This window comes from Danio aesculapii, chromosome 3 (genome assembly GCF_903798145.1).
Source record: "Danio aesculapii chromosome 3, fDanAes4.1, whole genome shotgun sequence".
NCBI lineage: Eukaryota > Metazoa > Chordata > Actinopteri > Cypriniformes > Danionidae > Danio > Danio aesculapii.
The window spans coordinates 30,873,984-30,895,624 of record NC_079437.1 but is presented as its reverse complement, the minus strand read 5'-3'; the positions used below and the strand labels follow the sequence as shown (position 1 = coordinate 30,895,624).

Here is a 21,641-nt window from a genome sequence, read left to right as displayed (position 1 = left end):
AGTATGCTAGTTCATTTTCTGCTGTTGCCATGATAAAGGAATGCTGAAAGCTTTATGAAAGAACAAGAGTTTATTAAGTGAGTTTATTAATAGAAAAGCATCATGGCTGGACACACACACACAGAGAACTACTTACATAGAAACACTCCATCTAAGAGTGTGAGGTGAGGATGAGGATCCCACACAGCCTTGCAATTTCACTTTTCGTTTCGTTCTCGACCAACGAGAGTGGCGTTACTACAACATTATATTTGCATAACAACAGAACGACTTCATGGACAGACCAAATATTGACTCGCGATGCAAAACTCTTCTGGAGAAGCGACACTTTTGTCCTACCTTGTACGTAATATTTATATATGTATACAGTACACATTTCACTTCGAGCACAAGCATGCTGAAAGGAGGACTTTATGGAGGAAAATAAAAAGAAATAAACATCAGGAGCTCTTGTTCACATTTGAGTTGTGATGAATCTTTTAATAACAATAATATAAAAAATGTGTAAGACATTTTTCTTAAACATTGATGTCGGCTAACTGCAAGAAGTGTGTATTTGAGGAAAAATGATCAATGTTTTCCAATGACGCTAAACATTTCATCTCTATATTATTCGCATTTAAATGTCCAAGGCTACAAAAAATAATAAACAAACAAAAAACAAAATGGCACCTTCCTGAAATGACCAAAAAACAAGAATCTGAAGTTCAAAGGACCTTTAAAACCGCATTAATCTGAATGAATGGATGTTTTGTACGTCAAGTTGGCAAATTTTTATCTTAACCCTAGTTGCAGCATTTTCTTAAATCGTTTTTACCGCTCAAACTGAATAAACATGTATCTCTCTCCCTACAATCATAATAATTAACGACAGTTGTGTTTAAGATCCCATTATGAAGACTCTGGGACACCGGCAAATAGGAAAACAGACCATTATAACAATGATAATAATAATATATTGTGCAGAAACACAGATGCTCATTCACGCCGCCTCATTCTCCCAGACGAAAGAAGTTACACACATTGTTCAGACCGCCGTTCCCATTGGCCCGTTCGTTCAGTTTCCACTCTTGAAACCGCCAGACCTCAGGAACTTTAGAAAACAAGTCTCTGCTCCGCTGAAGACTCTTTTCCTCTACACCCGCAGGATCTCCAGGCAGTTGTTGTAGCAAATGGCGATCCAGTCGGGCTGAGTGGAGGCCCACTGCACGTTGTTGATCTCGCCCTCGGCTGTGTAGGCCAGGATGGGGTCCTCGATGGCCCTCGGCATCTGCTGGATGTCCCAGATCAGAGCCTGGTGATCGTCCGCTACAGTGGGGTTTAAAAGACAAGAGGGGCCAGGTAAAGAAGACTTGTATCAAATGGCAAAGCTACAGTCTTATACTGACGCGCTTTAGCTTGCAACTAAAACGTGTCAAAGTTGTTTTTTTTTGGGTTTGTTTTTAATACATTTAAAGTGATTGTTAGGCTGCGTCCAAAATGACCTACTACTTGAGTATATACTACATTTTAATTTGAACTCATTACACGATCATTAGAAACGTATGTTCTATCTATAGTATGAATGAGAGTAGTATGAATTGAATTGGGGCATACTACATACTACTATTTGTCAATTGCATCGCTTTATTCCCATTCATGAATTCTCTTACATGGCATCATGGGATAGCGTAGTGTACATCGGATGCACACTTCAGAATCTCACTGAAAGTACTAGGTCATCCGCCTACTGTTTTCGAATACCATTGTATATGATTTCAGGCGCAGCCTTAGGGAATGTGGAGGTTGGATGAATATTTAAATATGTCCAGTACAATTTCTTCTTAATAACACTATAAATATCCAACTGATCTCACAGCAATGGGGAAAACAGCAGTTAAGAAAGCATATGATCATTGGGATGTTGATGTTTGCACCAGCTCTGCACTCCAGTCAAAAATGTGCAATGTTTATTTATCGAAGGAATATTTGGCGATGGGCAGTTGAATTAATACAAAATACAACAGGGCCTGATTGTCCCTATTGAAAAATTATTGAATTCTAAACTAAGTAATAGAAAGGAGAAAAAAAAAGCTTTGCACTTGTAAACAATTAGTTCAAACCTACTAAGTAAATCATTGAGAGGGAAAAAAAGTCAATCTTGAATAAAACATCAAATAAATGTTAAAATGTACACCAATACGAGTCTAAACATTACTAAATACTGATTTCAGTGGCTAAGAAATAGTCAATTAACTAGTTTGCAACCTAATTAGCTACATTTTCAATTATGTCTGTGACAATTTATGGTGCCTAATATAGGTTACACTAAATTTTATGTAACATTATAGCTACATACCACTTTTCCTTCTGGTATGACCAGTAAGCTTCAGGCACTACAAGAGTTCTTGCAGCAGGGTGCTGGCGTTAAGTACTGTAAGCGCTCCCTCTTCTGTATTTGATAGCTCGACAGTAGTTCTACAAATTTTACATTTAAATTGTGTCATCTAGTTCTAACTCCCAGTCTTTAAAGTGATCGTTTTGTAGAAAATAAATCTGGAAATGTACAGTTGATCAGTGATGCGTCATGTTTTGGTAATGGTACAGCTTGTGTGCAACCTCACCTGATTTCACATGGTAATAAGTGCAAATTAATCCACTGAAAACAAATGTGTGATTTGGTAATCTTCAATCAAATTCTAGCCATTTGCTTGGGTGTACCTCTCTGTTGACATCAGTTTGACACTTCAGCCGCAATATTCTCAACCACACCACACTTACCATTTAAAAAAGAAAGGCCCGCCCCTACTCAATATTTTATTTCAGTTGGAACTAGGGTTGTCTAAATACTGGAATTCGGTACCAATCGATACTGAAATTCTAAAAACGTCCATTTCCTGCTAACATTTAAGAGCTGTTAAGCACGTTCTTAAACTGTTGATTTTCCATTGTGTTCACATGCTCAACAGAAATAGATTTATGCTTTTTCGGAGTCAAACACTTCGGACAACGCTTGAACAAATTTAAGACCTTGTAAAAACATGATTATAACTTTTTAATACCTTTTAAGGGCCTCCATTTTCTCATTAATTGATCAACTTTTAATACTTTTTAGGACCCCGCGGACACCCTGTATTAATCCTTTTAAAATGTCATGTTTGTGATTGTGTGTGTGTGTGTCCGGGTTGGTTTCTAACCTGCTGTACATATGTGGCAAGAGGAATGAGGTGCCCAAGCAATGCCGTTCACACAGGCACGGTGATTATTGAGTCGAGCGACTGGTGTACACGGCACACGCACATCCAGAATCACCACCTGAAACAATACAACAACATTACAGTAAACAATAAGACTACATTGAACATCCTGCTAAAGAGAAAAAGAAAAACACACCTCCATGCCATCCATTGCCATGGTGGCCAAGTAGTTAGGGTCCTGTTTGTTCCAGCAGAGGCGCAGCAGCGGGTGGTGTTGAGGGTCCTCATAGATGATGGTGCTGTGCTCTAGGTGTCGCAGATCAAACATACGCACAGATCCGTCTGCTCCCACTGATGCAAACATATCCCGTCCTCCACCCGCACGGCTGAATGCGATGTCATAGACCTGAGAGCCAATAGAAATGCAGGATTTAAATGAAGAGAGAGAGAGAGAGAGAAAGCTGCAGACTGACATCAATCTGAAGAGAATGTGAAGTATTGGCTTGAGTTGTTCCTAACCTCCTTGTCATGAGCAATTAGCTGCGTTTTGACGTGACCTGACACTAGGTTGACTCTCCCCAGGACCTGTCCTGTCTCTAGACCCCAGATTGTGCAGGTGGTGTCAATACTAGATGTCCCTGAGAAACAGAAAATACACATACATTTTGACAAACTGATGGGCTTTTGGAAGGCAAACATACAAATACACAACACGAAATTCTAAAAAACCTTACCCAGAAGGTTGGGGTCCACTTCATTCCAGTCAAATGAGGTGAGGGGTGCACAGAAATCAGAGTTCTTATTATTATTCAGCAGACACTCCAGACGGGTCTCCGTATCATTCACCTGACAACAACAACATCATACATCCAGTTCACTTACTTCATTAATGCACAATGAGTTTCACTGTCACAGTATTAAAGATTTGCCATAGACGTTAAATTGTTGTTTGATATCTATATAGTAGCTATAGTGTTGTCACGATACTGGAATTTCCAACTTCGATATGATACCTTGAAAAACTTGCATATTTGATACCATTTTCACGAGGAAAAAAAAATTCTTCAAACATTAAAAGTATCCAAATGAAGTAAAAAGGGGGAAATAATTACCATATAATGCTCATACCAGGTACATCAGCAGTCCTTAAGTCCAAAAGACAATAAATTACCAAAAACAAAAACCTATATTAGCGCAATCTCTGCTTATTTTCTAATTAAATCAAGTCTTAAAATCTTAATGTTATTATTAATTATTCATCTCCCTGCTGGTGAGTAGAGAGAGTGTAAGAAAGCAAAGCCAGTATCGATACTAAGCAAAAGAAAGATTGTAACATTTTAATTATTTCAATATCAATGTATCAATATTTTTGACAACACTAATATATATATATATATAATGGCTTAAGTACGTTTTACATTTTTATAATTGGCTCAATTATAACTCTAGAAAATATCCCTAGGACGACAACCATATGTTTGTTTATTTGAAACAAATGGTGTTTGAGGCTCATGTTATGTCATTTCCACGTACTGAACACTTTTTATTCAGCTATGCTTATGTATATCCAGGTTTTCATTATATAGCATCTTTAAAGCTAGAGTGTGCCTGATTGTTTCAAGCTGAAATCAAATCATAATCGACTTCATTAATTTCTTAACACACATTCCTGGTCTTACCGTGAACAACAGTAATCCCTGTTTATATCCTGAACAAAGCTCCATAGGCTTGGAAGAGATTAACATAACGCCTGCCTACGGTCTTCATTAGGTGTCAGCAAACAGAGTTTACTTAGACCCTCTAAAGCTGTAGTTTGAGGCCTTGAACAGACTGGTTTGTGCTGCTGCCATGTTGAGAAGACATGATCCACTTTGTGTTCACTTCCAAAAAACTACGAATTTGCAATCAATATGGTAAAACTGACACCATTGTTTTATCACAGTTGTAAACAGACTGAGCCATTTGACTAAATCAGAACAAGGCAGACTCTCGGAAAGAAGGGGTTTAAAGAGACTGAATCTTAAAACAGACTGATTGAGAGGCTTCATGAAAGACGTAATACTGCGATGTATATTATGACAAGATTTAAGTGTATTCTTGACCTTGGATGAATTTAAACTTATAATAGAAGACCTCCAAAACAAAATAAGCTAACTGTATTATTGCGTAATGGGGGCACTTTAGAAAATGTACACGTGGTCCTCCTGCATACCCTCCATATGCGCAGATAGTCTCCACTGGTGGCCAGCAGGTCTGGATAGACCCCTTTGGTGTCTGGGATCCACATGATCTTGGTGGTGGGGTACGGATGATCAAAAGTGTTTCTGCATACAAACTCTGAGCTCTCCTCCTCAAGACCAACCAGCTGGACCTGAACATCACAAAACAAACAGCATGATGTAAGTTTCTGACAGCTGTCAAAGTAGCACCTTTCTTCATTTTATAGACATTTCTGTCTTTTTCCATTCCACTTTGGCGATAATTTTTGGCTGTGACTGCAAAAACCATATGTTGTGCTATAAATGCGTTTTTTTGCTGCCTGTGGAGCAAATATCTAAAAAATAAATACATTTACCTTCCATTTTCTGCTTTTTGAGGACTGCTGGTTAAATTAGGGCCAGGCGAAATGGCAAGAATGCAATCTTGATAATTATTTTCCATATTGAACGATGACGATATATATTTTCCGATATCAGTTGTTAATGCTTGCAGATTTCAAAGAGTACCCCAACAATGACTGAAGCCACAAAAACTAGAGGGTGCAATAAATGGCATAACAATTTCAGCCTATAAATTTTCAGTTAGGGTTGTGCGATTTGGGGAAAAAATCTAATTGTGATTTTTTTTTTATATATATTGCAATTTGATTTGTGATTTTATTTTGTAGTCAAGATTCAACTCAATAATCTGCAAGTTGTGGCAACAATTCTGCAACGGCTCTTAAAAATGACCTGTTTTTGTTCCGTATCTGTGACTTTGGAACTAAAATATTCCCATATTACGAAATGCTGTTTTTCTTTGATATGAATTCTTCTATTAATGCTTCTGAAGCAGTAGACGCCATCATCCAACCAGTCTGCGCTTTCCTGTTTGTTTGGTTTTTTTTATTGTGGGTTTTCCGCATAGTTCGGTTGTGCATTCGATTGAGCAGAGTGAAAGTGTGCTTACTCAGTTGGCTCAATTTCATATTCCTCTTGCAATTAGCTACTCGCAACATTTAAATTGCAATTGCGATTCAATTATGATTAATCACACAGGCCTATTTTCAGTGGCAGAAAAATTGGTACATCTCTAATATTAACACACTTTCAGATTCCCATCGTTGCACATTTCTGCTGTGTGATTGGCTCTTAGATCAATATAGAGTAAAAAAAAAAAAAAGCCCAGAGCCTATCATTGTTATTGACATAATTTTATTGTGATTCGATATAATATTGTTTTTTGGCCCAGCCCTAGGTTAAATAACTACAATTATTTGTGTGTAGGGGGATGAATCGAGTTTGTTTTGTATGTATATGCCATGAAATGTGTATATATGCGAGTGGTAGAATTTCTTTTATGTGACAATGCACAACAAATGGCTGTATTTAAATGAATATTTCTGGTCATTGAAATGAGACTAATGATAAAAATAGCCTATATATATATATTTCCAACAAAAACAAGAATGGTAATGGTTAAATTAAATGTCTTAAATGATTGCATTTTCTGACAATTATCATCAGGACTGGTGCTGGTGGTACAGAAAAATCTGTCAGTGAAAGTGTTTCGAAAGCCATAGATTAAGATATACTTCTATTATGAATTTTCGACAGACATTTTGTCCTCTACAAACCTTTGTGTAACCTTTAATTCGGACAAGTGTTAAATACAAGATACAAAATAACAGTCGCTTAAAATGGACAATTATTAGTGTCAGTCATACATTTGCGTGTTAAAACTCCAACACTGTGGAACAACCTTCACCTAACATGCTATTAGGCTACACACTTCACTATATGAAATTACAGCAGGTGTCATAAGATCATACATAAAGCAGTGTTGTGAAGCAGGTGTTCACCTTGTTGTTGTACTCCTCGACGAAGCTGCCGAGCGCGAGCCGAAAGCGCTTGTCGGGTCTGACGCTCCAGTTCATGGCATAGACGGTCCATGGCGCCTCGTATTTGTAGATCTCTTTTCGTTTACCGTGCAACGACATGCTTCAATCCCGGTGATCGGCGACAGCTAGTGAGAATTGGCTCGTTAGGAGTAGCCTGATTCGACGGGATGTTTAAAAAAGGCTCTTTCAGAGATAAATATGGTCTCGGGTTTGTGCAGCGCGAGACAAAGAGAACGTCATAACAATCCCTCTCCGCAACGGCCGCGAAAACGACGAGCTGCGCCACGAAACAGCACGATACCTGCTTAATAAAACACGCAAATCACCATCAAACATTCATAACTGCGTGTGGCTAAAGGCCCATGTTTTTCCTTAGTCCCGACGGTTTTAATTCTAACTTTAGAAAGCCCTAAATAGGCCCTACCGCTCAACGGCGCCTTTGGTCTGAAAGATGTGTGTGTGCGCGTTTCAAAATAAAAGTCCCGGATAGAAAATGGGGGCTGAGCGCTGAGGTTATTTATAGATCCATGTTGCTAGTTGATTATTTTACTTGCGCATCATACTGGGCGGCATATTCTTTATGAAATTTTAATTCACAAGTTCCCTTGAGCCATAGAAATCAGCCATGGAATTTTTTTTTTTGTTTAAATTAAACATATGAAAATGTAAAATAAGAGTGAAAATCAAATAGAGACATATGAAATCTGATATCAAACAGAAGTGATTAGTAAAAATAATAAAAAAAAATTAATAAACAAAAAGTTAAATGTTTGTGAACATATTTCATTTTCACTTTAAATTTATTTGAGACATTTCAGTGTCTTATCTTTGAACCTATGGAGGACGAAACCTGCAAAATCAATTAATAAATAAATATGCAAATATATAAATAAATGAGTTAATTAATCCGTAGATTCTTGCATAAATAAAACATTAAATAATTAAATAAAAATGCAAATAAATAAATAAATGTACAAAAAAGTCCACAAATTCCTGCATAAATAAATATTTAAAGATTAATAGTGTGAGCAGGCAAATAATTAAATAAATTACACGAAATAAGAAAATGCTAAACTGAAAGTTTATTTCCCACCTTTTCAAACGTTTATTAAAATAAACTTTCAGTTTAGCATTTTCTGATTCCCCTCTTGTAATTTATTTAATTATTTATATATTTATTTATGCACGAATTTGTGGATTTTTATATACAATTATTTATTTATTTATTTATTTATTTATTTATTTATTTATTTATTTATTTATTTATTTATATGTGCAAGAATCTATATATTTATTTACTTGTTTATTTATATATTTGCGTATTTATTTATTTACTGTTTATGCCAATTCCTGCATAAATAAAACAATAAATAAAAAATTACGCACATAAATAAACTAAATGAATAAATATATGCCCAAATTCCTGTATAAATAAAACATTAAATATGCAAATAAATAAATAAATACATAAATTCCTGCATAAATTAAACAATAAATAAATCACTAAATAAATACGCAAATAAATAAATGAATAAATAAATACACAAATTCCTACATAAATAAATCAATAAATAAATACGCAAATAAATAAATAAATGTAAATATAAATATACAAATTTCTGCATAAATAAATATATAAATAATTAATAGTGTGGTGTGAAAGAGGAAAAATCTACTTTCAGGTTAGCATTTTCTTATTCCCGCATATCCCTGTAATTTATTTAATTATTAATCCGCCTGCACTATTTATATATTTATGCAGGAATGTGTGGTTATATATATATATATATATATATATATATATATATATATATATATATATATATATATATATATATATATATATATATATATATATATATATATATTGTTTTTGCATGTTTCGTCCTCCATTACTAGTGTACACAACATTATATATTTAAATTGTATATTATACACATTATATATATACTCGTAATTTAACTGGTAGCATTAATCCCTAACCACGACATCTAACAGTCCACACACATCAGCTACAGTTTAAATAATAAAGGTTTAATCATTTATTAGAGCGCCGTAAACGCCCGAATCTTTTCTTATCCTGGTTGTCAAGGCTCGCGCGCAAAGCATTGTGGGTAGAGTGATTCGGTCAGATGACCCCCTTGCCTCTCTTGTGAGGGGTACAGCTGCTGTCACACACTGAAGGAAACACCGGCGGTTACAGGTGGGTCTTCGTGAATTTTTGGTCATTTTTGTAATAAACACGTGAGCTGAAACGCTCGCACAGCCGCATTGCAGCAGAAATGTCGCGTGTGATTTGAACGTTACGGTGATTCGTGTGGCGGCCGTTGCTAGTGAGCTAATCGGCTATCAGTGTACGGGACTCATGGGGGATGGGGGAACCAGGGCTGGGACCTGTTAAATGTAATATTTGTTTAATTTATCTGATTCGACGTTTCTTGAAAATATGTCCGGTGTGTTCTCTGGCAATTCAGCGTGAAAGTTTTAGTGTAGCGACGAGGAGGCGCTGGCACGACGAGGTTTTCCGAGATTGGAGGTTAAACTGGGTTAACATTTAATATTAACTTTGCGGTTTGCTATTCCAGGGTTTATTCCAGGACTGGCCTTGTAACAGGTGGAGCATGAGTTGACAGCTGGTTATAGCTGTTAACTGATATCACTAGTTACGTGTAACTCCTTGTCTTGGCAGAAACTAGTGTCAGATACATACAATAGACTGAAATCTTAGTGTACTAGTGCCAACTGTAGTGGATATGTATTCAAATCAGGCTTTAAGTCTAACTTTTTAATTTATGCCATTGTGTTGTAATAAAGTAATCTTTATCTTTAATATTTGGTCATTTTCAATTTTAGGATTATACTGTACAGATAGAGACTGTTAAACTGTATGCTAGTCAGGCACGGCTTGATTTTGGTATTAAAAGACCTTTTTTAAAACTTGCTAATTTGTGTTTAACATATTAATCACAATTAATTTACAAGATTAAATGAGCTAAAAATCTAAATGTAAACTCAAATTATATTTAATATTTTAATTTGTTCCCTTAACAACTGTCATTTTTGGATAACGACCTGTTTTTCCACGATCTTTGGCAAATTATTATAGGAAAAATTATCTAAATGTTTAAATGTCATGTAAATGTATCAAATAAAGTCCTATGTTATTTTTATTATCAATACTATAATGTACCTTTGTTTTAAACTTTGTCTTTTCTTTATTAAGAAATTGATATTTGTAATTTTGCTGTTATTGTAATTTCGCTATTTATTAAGAAAAAAAAATAAAAACAATTGTTGAATTTTATTATTATTATTAAATATAGTTTACATTATATAGACTAAGGACAATACCAGGGCAATCTGGTTGGCCACATAAGCCGATGCACATACTAAAGCTCCATTTTTCTCCTCTTGAAGGAGAACATGTTAAAGACTGTACCATGTGATTATTAAAGACTTTCAGCCAATTAAAGACACTTGTTTCAGTGAACATCTGAGGCTTAGGCTTTGACAATAAGACTCTCAAATGAATGTCTTACCTCCCCCTTCCTGCTCTATCCATCTATCTATCCATCCATCCATCCATCCTCTCACTATTAAAACTGAACCATTGGAAATGTGCTGCAAAACCTGGATACTTAAAACAATTGTTTGTTCATCTAATAAGTGTTTTTTGTACTGATTATCAATAAGATATAAACACATGCGCACACACACACACACACACACATGTTTTTGACTGGTTAGCTCTTTAAACATTAGGTTTTTTGGTATTACAGTCTTGTTTTGTGTTTACTACAACATGCCTAAAGCATGGAGTACTTTAGGCTGAGTGTGTTTTGACATGTTTTTGGATACACACTAAATAATTCACAAGGCAGTATCGTGACTGGTTTGATCACCTGTAATGTTATTGTCAAACATTGACTCTGTATTTTTCACTTACACCTTCACATTAGTTTATAGTATCAACAAATAAGCCTGAATATACACTAGGGCTGTGCGATTTGGGGAAAATATCTAATTGTGATTTGTTTTTTTTATTATTATTTTTTTGACAGATATTGTGATTTGATTTACAATTTAATTCAAGCTGAATTTAATTTAAGCTTCAGCTCAATAATCTGTAAGCCGTGGCAGCTCTTAAAAATGGTCTGTGAGTTTGAAACCAAAATATTCCCAAAGTACAAAGCTGTTTTTCTTTGATATTAATTAGTCTATTATTGCTTCTGAAGCAGCAGACGCCACAATCCCACTTGTCAGCGCTTTCCTGTTTTTTTTCTCTTTTTTTTATTGTAGGCGTAATTCAGTTGTGCAATTCTGATTGGGCAGAACGAAAGTGTGCTCACTAAATTGGCTAGTTATAAAGCCACGGTCAGATCACACGATTTCAGACATTGGGTGTTGTGGGGAGTTGTAAATGAGGGATGGGCGTTGTGACACAAGATTCAATCATTTCTTCTCGTGTAATGGCATAGTTAACGACAACCGATACCATGCCTCACAACACCATCGCAGAAAGTCTAGCATGTTTAAGTATTTGAAGCATAGCAGAAGCACTTGACCTCAGATGTTATTTATTTATTAAACAAATTTATTTATCAATCAATTGTTTATTAATGTATTTACAAATCGATTCGATTGCGATTAATTGCACAGCCCTAATATACACCATGGGTAACATTTTGACTAAGTAATTGTGTATATAACATATGTATGTATGTATGTATTTATTTATGCACAGTTAAAGGCAAACTTATTAAAAGTTCAAATAATCATCATCACAGTATTTCTTATATTTTTTTATTCTGGAAAAAGTCTGCTTGGCTAGAATAGTTGAAAAAAATGGTGTATATATTTTTTGTTATTGTTTTAAAAAAAGTGTTGACCTCCTAAAGGACATATACAATAAACAAAAGATAATACAAGATGTTTTATGTTTAAAGTAGTTTAAGAATATGGAAAACAATAATATTTATGACAGGCTTATTTAAATCATTTTTAAAAATAATTATTTAATTTTTTTATTGCACAAAATATTTTTTTCCACAGCTGTAATTTCTAAATAATCACATGACACAGGCGAGAAGAACATTTAGACATATTTTCCCATCACATAAATTAATTTCGTTTTCAAATAGTATTATAATGAAATATTTATAACAATTAAAATAACTATACTTTACTAGAGCTGGGCGATTTGGCCTAAAATCAAAATCATCTCAAGGCACAGCTTCCAATCATAGTCAGTGTAGTGCAAACGTGTGACGTGTAGTTATGTTTTTTTGAGAGGTGTGCAGGTATTTGACCGCGCGAAGGCTGCACCGGACAATAGCCATGCGTTCGACGCAGAAGTATAAATCAGCCTTAACAGAGCAGGCTCACGTGACTTCACATGCGGTAGGGAAAGTAACTGAAAAAATTAACCAGGAAAAATTAGATTGATTATAGGTTCTGAAAGTCGATTTCGATTACTTTTCGATTAATCGCCCAGCCATAATTTTGACTATACTTTTAATAAAATAATCTTGGCAGTCATAAAACTTTTTTATTTCATTTTTTCAAAAACATAATATCAAACAGACACATACTTTTGAACACTTGACTGTTTACAATTGGATTAATTTGTATTTGTGTAGGTTGAGCCATGAGGCACCTGGTCTTCCTCCTCCCAGCCCTGCTCCTGCTGTTGGCCCTGCCAGACACTAGGGGGCGCTACAACGACGACTTTGATGACGGTGAGGACATCGCTGAATTTGATGACAATGATTTTGCAGAGTTTGAGGATGTCAGCGAGGATCCAGCTGTGGATGTGGAGAAAGAACCACCACCTCGAGCAGCTCCTTCATCTACCCCTGAAGAGGATGATGAAGACGAGGCTACGGTGGAGAACGAAGACGGCCAGGATGAGTTTGAAGATGCAGATGCACAGGTAATGATGTGATGTGGAATCCTTTCTTCTGCAAATCAAGTGAAGGAATGATATAATCTGATCCAATCATCATTATAGGATCAAGACATGTACAGCAAGTATGACACTGACGAGTTTGAAGGCTATGAGAAGTCTAACCCTTCATTCAAAGACACTCTTATATACAGAGAGGTACAAACAACAAAAACATTTGACCTTCACAGACACATCAATAGTGTCCTCGTCTAATGGTGTATATATTTCTAACAGGTCCCAGCACACTTGCAGAACAGCTGGGAGAGTTATTACATGGAGATCTTGATGGTCACAGGGCTTCTTGCCTACATTATGAACTATATAATTGGCAAAAACAAGAACAGCAGACTCGCACAGGCCTGGTTTAATTCCCACAGAGAACTTTTGGAGAGCAATTTTGCCCTTGTTGGTAAGCATACGTCTTGCTCCGCTTTGTTATGCTGTTTTCCCTGACCTTGTTTTTCTCTGACTCTTGAATGTGTTTTTTTTAGGGGATGATGGTACCAGTAAGGAGGCCACCAGTACAGGGAAGCTAAACCAGGAGAACGAGCACATCTACAACTTGTGGTGTTCGGGACGGGTCTGCTGTGAGGGCATGCTCATTCAGCTAAAGGTAATATTTCATAATAGATTGTTTTGAAATCATTTAGGATTTGAATTGCGTGGGTGCTTGATTCGAGATTGTTGTTTTTTAAAGAAGTCATTAATTTTTTGTTATATTAGGTTCCTAAAGGGTATTTTATAAAACTTGTCATTTTTCATTCTCAATTTACTCCCCTTGGGAATTTCTCCTTCGAATTTTGAGTTTTACTAAAAAGCTCTCTGCTGTGACTGGCTAATTGCACAAAAGTGCTAAAATGTAAAATGTCTACTGGAAAACCAATATAATATATATTCAAATGCCTGTGAACCTAAGGCAAGGCAAGTTTATTTATATATCACATTTCGTACACAATGATAATTCAAAATGCTTTACATAAACAAGAATAAAAGAAACAAGAAAATAAAAAAAGATTAAAAGAATTAAAAACGATTAAAACAGATAAAAACTGTTTAAAATGTGTTAAAACAGGTTATAAAAGAATGAAAAAGAAAAGAAAAGCATAATGGTTGAGATCTGTGGGATGTAGAACAGTGCTCAAAGACTTAAGCATTTGGTACAAACTATTGTAACTAACTGTATTGCTGAATTGGTAATGCCATAATTTTCAGTAATAGACATTTTGAAAAAAAAAAACATCAGCAAATAATTGATTTTTTAAATTTTATTTAAAGTTTGTGGTTGCATGTAAAAGTGTGGAATACACATACTGTACTTTAGTTTACCTATGTGTACAACTAAACTGAACTTGAAACTGGTAATTCAGAAAATTGTGAAATGTGAGGAAGAACAGATTTTTTTGTCAGTCGATTCAATTGTAAATTAAGGGTTTCTTTTGAATTCTAATACTTTCAGTATGTCTGTATTGCAGAGTGATCGCTCAAATATGAAATTGTCAATAATATTTGATTTTTCCATTTCATGAGCCTTTTAATGGTTTATTATGTAGCTGTAATGAAACACTCTTGGTCTGATATGTATGTATTCACCATTATATCTTTTTTTGTTGTTGGACAGTTTCTGAAAAGACAGGACCTGCTGAATGTGCTGGCCAGGATGATGAGACCGACCTGTGATCAAGTGGTAGGCACACAAACGCTGATGTCTTAATGCGACTCATTACAAGTAGTATCTCAGATGACTGTTTACAAGAATGTTCCTCTTATTCTGACTTTTCATTTTCCACAGCAAGTTAAAGTGACTCTGAATGATGAGGATATGGACACATTTGTGTTTGCCGTGGGGAGTCGGAAGGCCATGGCACGGATGCAGAAGGAGATGCAGGACCTGGTTAGTCAACGAATTTACATGTTTTACATATTAAAGAATACTTTTTTATGGTAATGTTCAAACGTTTGGGGTCAATAAGATTTTTGTAAGAAATTTATATATTTTTTGATTTTTTGATTTATACATGTCTATCATGTATAATAGATTTGTTTGAAATTAATTGTTATTTGGAACTTTCTATTCATCAACGATTTCTAAAATGTTTTCATTTATAATAGATTTATTTCAAATACTTGAGCAAATATACAGTTCCCAAACTTGAACCTCTGCATATGTGATTTAAAAATGTAAATTTTCAATCATATGAGCAACCAGTCAGAATACTTTTTAATTTAAATCTCTGCAAACCATCAACATATATTTTGATTTTTGGAATCAGATGTGACTGAAAGTAATGGCCTCAGTTTAGAAAGTGAGTCAGTGGTGTTGATGATCAAGTTCATTCATGTAATGATTTGTAAGACAAAAAGTTGTTTTGTTTGCTATTTTAACTACACTAGCATTCCTGTGTCTTTGATTTTGGTGCAGTCAGTGAGCAAATATTGTTATTACATGTTCTATTATCACCAAGAACTGGTCTTTGCTGACTTTATACTGTTTTGCTCTCTTAACAGAGTGAGTTCTGTGGCGATAAGCCCAAATCAGGGGCAAAATATGGCATCCCTGACTCTCTGACCATTTTATCAGAGATGGGAGAGGTCACGGATGGAGTGATGGACAACAAGGTGAGAAATAAGTGAACACTGAGTGTGCTGTTGACCTGCCAATTAACAACATGAACACATAATATAAAAATTAAAAATGACAATATAAACAAATAAAAGGTAATCCTAAATATGAATAGTATTGAAAAGTACAAAGTAACACTGATTAAAGAGTATTTGTCATTGTTGTTAATGCCATTTTAATGCTGTTTTCAGATGGTACATTATCTCACCAGTCAGGCTGATAAGATTGAGTCCATCCATTTTTCGGACCAATTCTCTGGTCCAAAAGTTATGCAAGAGTACGATTTCCTCAATTTTTTTCATGATCTTCCTTTAATATTTCTATATTATGTTGGAGAATTTATTTCTGGTTAATAAATGGTATTGCTAAATTATTTTTTTAGGGAAGGTCAGCCCTTAAAGCTGCCCGAGACCAAGAAAACACTGCTGTTTACATTTAACGGTGAGAGAAATCCATTATCCAAAAATGGAAATTTGTCCCTGCATGATTATCTGTGTGTTAATTGGCTGTGGTCTGCTTTCCAGTGCCTGGGATGGGTAACACGTCTCCCAAAGATATGGACAGTCTGCTGCCTCTGATGAACATGGTGATCTACAGCATCGACAAGGTCAAGAAGCTCCGCCTCAACAGAGAGGTGAGTGAATGCACGCAGCCTGCGTAACAGCATGTTTAATTAGTCACAGAAAGTTAATGTGTAGCTTTATCTGGCTTTAGGGGAAACAGAAAGCTGACAGGAACCGCGCACGCGTGGAGGAGAACTTCCTGAAGCAGACTCACGCTCAGCGCCAGGAGGCCGCTCAGACACGCCGCGAAGAGAAGAAAAGAGCGGAGAAGGAAAGGATCATGAATGAGGAGGATCCTGAGAGACAGCGCCGCTTGGAGGTAAGGCGGTGTAATTAATCGAAAATCAGTTTTTAGGAAGAAAACAATAATCGAGATTAAACCATTTATGCCTCATGTTCTTTCCAGTGTTTTTTTTTAATGAATAAAATAACAAATGTTAGACCTGTTGAAAATATGTTTAAAAAAAGGGTTTCAGTTTTAAATTGAAAAACAGGAAACGCTCACAATTTAATAAAAAGAAAAGGTTTGTATATTTATTTCTTGAAAACAGCATTTGTAGAATGACAGAATGTCAATTTCAAGTGCATATCCGCATAGTCGTGATATATGGAATATCCAATTAAATTCACCTTTATTTGTATAGCGCTTATACAATGTAGATTGTGTCAAAGCAGCTTCACATAAAAGGTCATAGTAAATTGGAACAGTGTAGTTCAGTTTTAAGTGTTTAAGTTCAGTTTAATTCAATTCAATTCAATTCACCTTTATTTGTATAGCGCTTATACAATGTAGATTGTGTCAAAGCAGCTTCACATAAAAGGTCACAGTAAATAGGAACTGTGTAGTTCAGTTTGTAGTGTTTAAGTTCAGTTCAGTTTAGCTCAGTTCAGTGTGGTTTAAACATCACTACTGAGAGTCCAAACACTGAAGAGCAAATCCAACGATGCGCAGCTCTACAGATCCCGAACCTTGCAAGCCAGTGGCGACAGTGACGACAGCAGAGAGGGAAAAAAACTTCACTAATTGGCGAAAGTGAAGAAAAAAAACAGACTCAGTTGGGCACGACCATTTTAATTTCTCCGCTGGCCAAACGTCTTGTGCAGAGCTGCAGTCTCAGCGGCGGAGGCTGGAAGCTGGCCTCAGCGAAGATTCGTCTGTCCCTGGAGCATCACAGGAATCAGTCTCATGTTCTCCACTCCTCCATGACCACCACAGCAGCTGCTCAGGATACAGCCTGGTCCAGGATTATGGAAACCTTGGGATCATCTCGTCGTTGGTCTTGGATCGAATCAGTGACTCTGCATAGTCTGAGGGCCTCGAGAAGAGTATCCCCAGGTGGAAATAGAGAATAAAGAGAATAATTAGCGTAGCTGCTGTTCATAGTGTATATAAACGAGATGCAGAAACCTGTGTGGAAACCCGCCAAGTGGTGCACTGAGCGTATGCTTTATTAAACAGATAGGTCTTTAATCTAGTCCGGTAAAACCGGGACTACTGTTTCTGGGTCCGGTTAAAATGAAAATTTTAACAATTTGTAAAAAATGAATCACTTTCTGGCTAGCTGATATTAGGCATGGTTATACAGTGCTGAGCATAATTGAGTACAGCTCTCTTTGAAAATAAACATTTTTCTCAATTTCTCAGTGAATATAGTCAATGAATTTTGGTGCATTTAAAAAAAACTGATATATTTATTAAACTTATATATATATATATATTTATCAAACTCATATATTTATTAAAATAATATTTTATCAAGTCAATCAACTCGATCTCTTAACATGTATGAAGGATAAAAACCCTGCCATAAGAAACACTGCGCTGATCTTAGTTTAGTTTGAACACGAGTGGAGGTGAGGGAGGCTAGCAGTGAAAAGTGAAAGTACCCGCCCCCATTACCTCAGTAGTGATCCACTCTCTGTATTACGGTGCTTGACTGCCTGTGGTTTCAAATAGGTCCGGTGCTGATGTAATGGGGGCGGGTACTTTCACTTTTCGAGTTGATTGACTTGATAAGGGAATATGTCTTGACATAACCCACACAGACGTGACTTATTAAAGTGTGAAGTCATGTATTATTTTAATTGTTGCTTTAGTCTGAATGTAAATGCCCTCGTCGGGCAGCGCTGGAGCAGCGTGAGAGAGTGGACCACAGCGCATCAAACGAACAGTATAAACAAAAGAAAAAGACACAACTGAAGACACTTTAATGCTTGTATTTGTTGTATTTGCAGCAGCTCTGTGATGCTCACACACAACTTCATGCATTGGGTTAAATTAGGCTGTCCAGTCTCTGTGTTCAGTCCGTTACTACCATGGTGGAAACCCAGTCAGGCAGCGTAATACAGAGAGTGAATCAAAGCGCATCAAATGATCAGTAAATAAAATGGGGAAAAATAAAAATAAAATAAATATCTATACTTTTATATTAGACACACATCTGATGCTTGTATTTGCAGCAGCTCCACACCCACAGCTTCACGCATTGGGTTAAATTAGGCTTTACAGTCTCTTTTACTTCCATTGTTTCTGTTCAGCGAAGGGAATTCAACCAACCCTGTGATGTCAGACACAGCGACATTCCAAGATGGCTGGGCCCTAGGTCTAAAATCTATAGTAAAACACGCCGTTTTCTGCTAAATGGTTACATTAATGCAGTTTGTTTAATATATTTTCATTAAAGTGGAATCCAATGTACAAAATAAGGGAAACTTGACTGAGTGCTTCATTTCCCCTTTAACCAAAGTATGTATGATATTTCATGTATGTATGTTTATGACTTCCCTCAGTAAACTTGATTTTAGTTTGAGCAACTCTTGTGTTTTTGGGCTCAAGAAAGTTGGTTGTTCTGTATTGATTTATTCAGCATGGTTAAGCCATCTTAGGCCAAAATAAAATGGTTAAAGATTTTAATCCTCCATCCACTAGTGTGAATGTAAATACATTTGAACTTTTCAGATACAGTGCTGCTATATGCATCAGTTTTCTCTTTCTGTTCTTCAGGAAGCCGCCCAGCGACGGGAACAGAAAAAGATGGAGAAGAAGCAGATGAAAATGAAGCAGATCAAAGTGAAAGCCATGTGAGACAGATCCAAACACACACATATACACATACACTCATATTCATTAGAGACAGAATCTACTACTTCCACACCTGCTTTTGTACACTCTTCTACATGAATGTGCATGCCATTCGATTGGCTGCTGTGGCACCCATAGAAACGCTCTGTTTAATAGGGAGAAAGCTGTTTGGCTGTTAAGGAGTAAATCTGATCTTTAAAAGACAACTGTATTGGAGAAGGTCTGTTCAACCAGCTTGAACGTGTTTCATTGTAGCAGCCATTTCAATCACAAGTTTTCGACATAATTGCATGACTGTTTTATTGCAATAGGGTCAAGAATGTTGCTTTTCGTGGGCTTTACTGTAATAAACTGGACCTTTTAGGCCTCATCAAGCCAAGTTTTCCAATTCAGATGTCTCTCTGAGTTCAGTGTTGACCCTCCAAAGCTTTATCGTGCTTTTAGAGATTTAACTTCATCTCGTGAAAGTTTCAGCTATGCTTCTTTTAAAAGTGAAATCAGGGAGTGTTTTTAAAAGGAAATGGGTGGGTAAGAAAGCTTTTTGTACTACAGTGCTTCCTTAGCCATATTTCTAAGAGTCCATGATCGCGAGTGTTTTATAGATGAGCAAAAGGCACATTATCACTGTCTTTCAAGCTCTTTCTGTTTTTTTATGAGCAAAGGCCCACTGTGAATTGTCACTGTCGAGGCAGCACAAACTCCTCCTTTATACGTATTTAATAGAGGTAAATTTTTAATTTATCGTTAAGTTAATAGTCAATCAGAGCATCCAAGAGCTTATATCATGTTTATGAGTGAACATTGACTGTAACATTTTTTTTCTGTAACATTTGTTAATGAGACGCTAACTAAATAAAACATTCATTAAAAAAATATCGTCTTGGTTTTTTTGGTTCTCGGTTTATCCAGATCACGCTTCATATAAAAACATTTTCCTAAATTTGTGTATGCAGCTTGTTTGACCATATTTATTAGGAGACCAGTAACATGTAAATAAATACCTAGCAAATTTTAATTCACCAATTATTTTATTTTTTGTCATTTTATTTGTTGCACTAATAGACCAGTTATAACTAGTGTACTAGAGAAGGCACAAAGCAGGTTAAAAATTGTGAATAAAGGAAACTGTGACTAGTTACATCCTCTGAAGTTAAACATTTCCGTTATTATTTTATATACTTTAAACTTAAAGTTATTGCCATGAGTGTGTGTCAGTTATCCTACATACAAATCTTCAAGAAAAAAAAGGGAGATGAACAACATGGGTAATCACAAGGCCCACACGGCATCTATGTGCGCAGAAATCCGTAGTTTGTTTTAGCCCATCATTGAGTCTATTTATTTACTTGTGTAAATGTGCGTGAATTCATATTTATTCGGTTTTTATATTAATTTCTGTAATATTATTGACGAATATGGAAATGTTCCCATGATTTATTTACGATACACTTTGCAAAGTAAAATTTTGTACTTACTACTTATATCGAAGTTGATATTTAGCCGCACCATGTTGGTGTTTCGTAACATTTAATTTTTATGAGGTGGGTCGTTAGCCCAATGCTCAACCCCTAACGTGGAGGACCAGGACATACATGCATACACTACACAAAATTTAGTGCACCCAATTCACCTACAGTGCATGTCTTTGAACTTGTGGGGGAACCAGAGCACCCGGAGGAAACCCACATGGACATGGGGAGAACATGCAAACTCCACACAGAAATGCTAACTGACCCAGCCAGGGCTCGAACCAGTAACCTTCTTGTTGTAAGGTGAAAGCGCTACCCACTGATATTTATTACTAATACAACTAATGCTCGTTTTTTTTTTTTTTTTGTAGAATATGTTAATAGTTTTATAAAACATAATAGTCTTTTGATAGATAAATTATGTAAAATTTTGTCATTTAGATAATTTAGTCATTTAGATAATTTAGTCATTTATCTTAGTCATAAGATCATTGCTTTGTTTTTCAGTTACGTGATTGTAATTGGATTTACATTTTAAACATGTAATAAAAGTTTAAAAAGTTTTTTTATATTATATATATGAAGTTTTTAGTTGTGATGCTCGAAAATCATTCCACATAAATTTGCTGAATTATTATATATATATGTATATATATATATAATAATAATTCAGCAATTTTTTTTT

At 35.7% G+C, this 21,641-nt stretch overlaps 2 protein-coding genes across 3 annotated transcripts; one reads left to right on the top strand and one right to left on the bottom strand.

Moving 5' to 3' along the window:
• Positions 1-51: 51 nt before the first annotated feature.
• dcaf7 (ddb1 and cul4 associated factor 7) lies at positions 52-7,745 on the bottom strand. 2 transcript variants are annotated; one of them, XM_056453659.1, is made up of 7 exons: positions 7,237-7,745; positions 5,389-5,547; positions 3,911-4,022; positions 3,696-3,814; positions 3,373-3,582; positions 3,178-3,294; positions 52-1,312 (listed from the first exon to the last, which is right to left on the bottom strand). In XM_056453659.1, the coding sequence occupies exons 1-7, from the start codon at positions 7,372-7,374 to the stop codon at positions 1,136-1,138; spliced, it is 1,032 nt and encodes a 343-aa protein (XP_056309634.1). In that variant the 5' UTR covers positions 7,375-7,745; the 3' UTR covers positions 52-1,135. The 2 variants fall into 2 exon arrangements, with proteins under 2 accessions (XP_056309634.1, XP_056309635.1); XM_056453660.1 differs by having other exon boundaries at positions 52-1,308; positions 3,177-3,294; positions 7,237-7,744.
• Positions 7,746-9,387: 1,642 nt separating this feature from the next.
• On the top strand, positions 9,388-20,362 carry ccdc47 (coiled-coil domain containing 47). Its single transcript, XM_056453634.1, has 13 exons — positions 9,388-9,478; positions 12,915-13,207; positions 13,286-13,378; positions 13,457-13,631; positions 13,714-13,835; positions 14,841-14,906; positions 15,012-15,113; positions 15,728-15,838; positions 16,034-16,119; positions 16,225-16,283; positions 16,367-16,476; positions 16,557-16,724; positions 19,410-20,362. The coding sequence occupies exons 2-13, from the start codon at positions 12,923-12,925 to the stop codon at positions 19,488-19,490; spliced, it is 1,458 nt and encodes a 485-aa protein (XP_056309609.1). The 5' UTR covers positions 9,388-9,478; positions 12,915-12,922; the 3' UTR covers positions 19,491-20,362.
• The last annotated feature ends 1,279 nt before the right edge of the window (positions 20,363-21,641 follow it).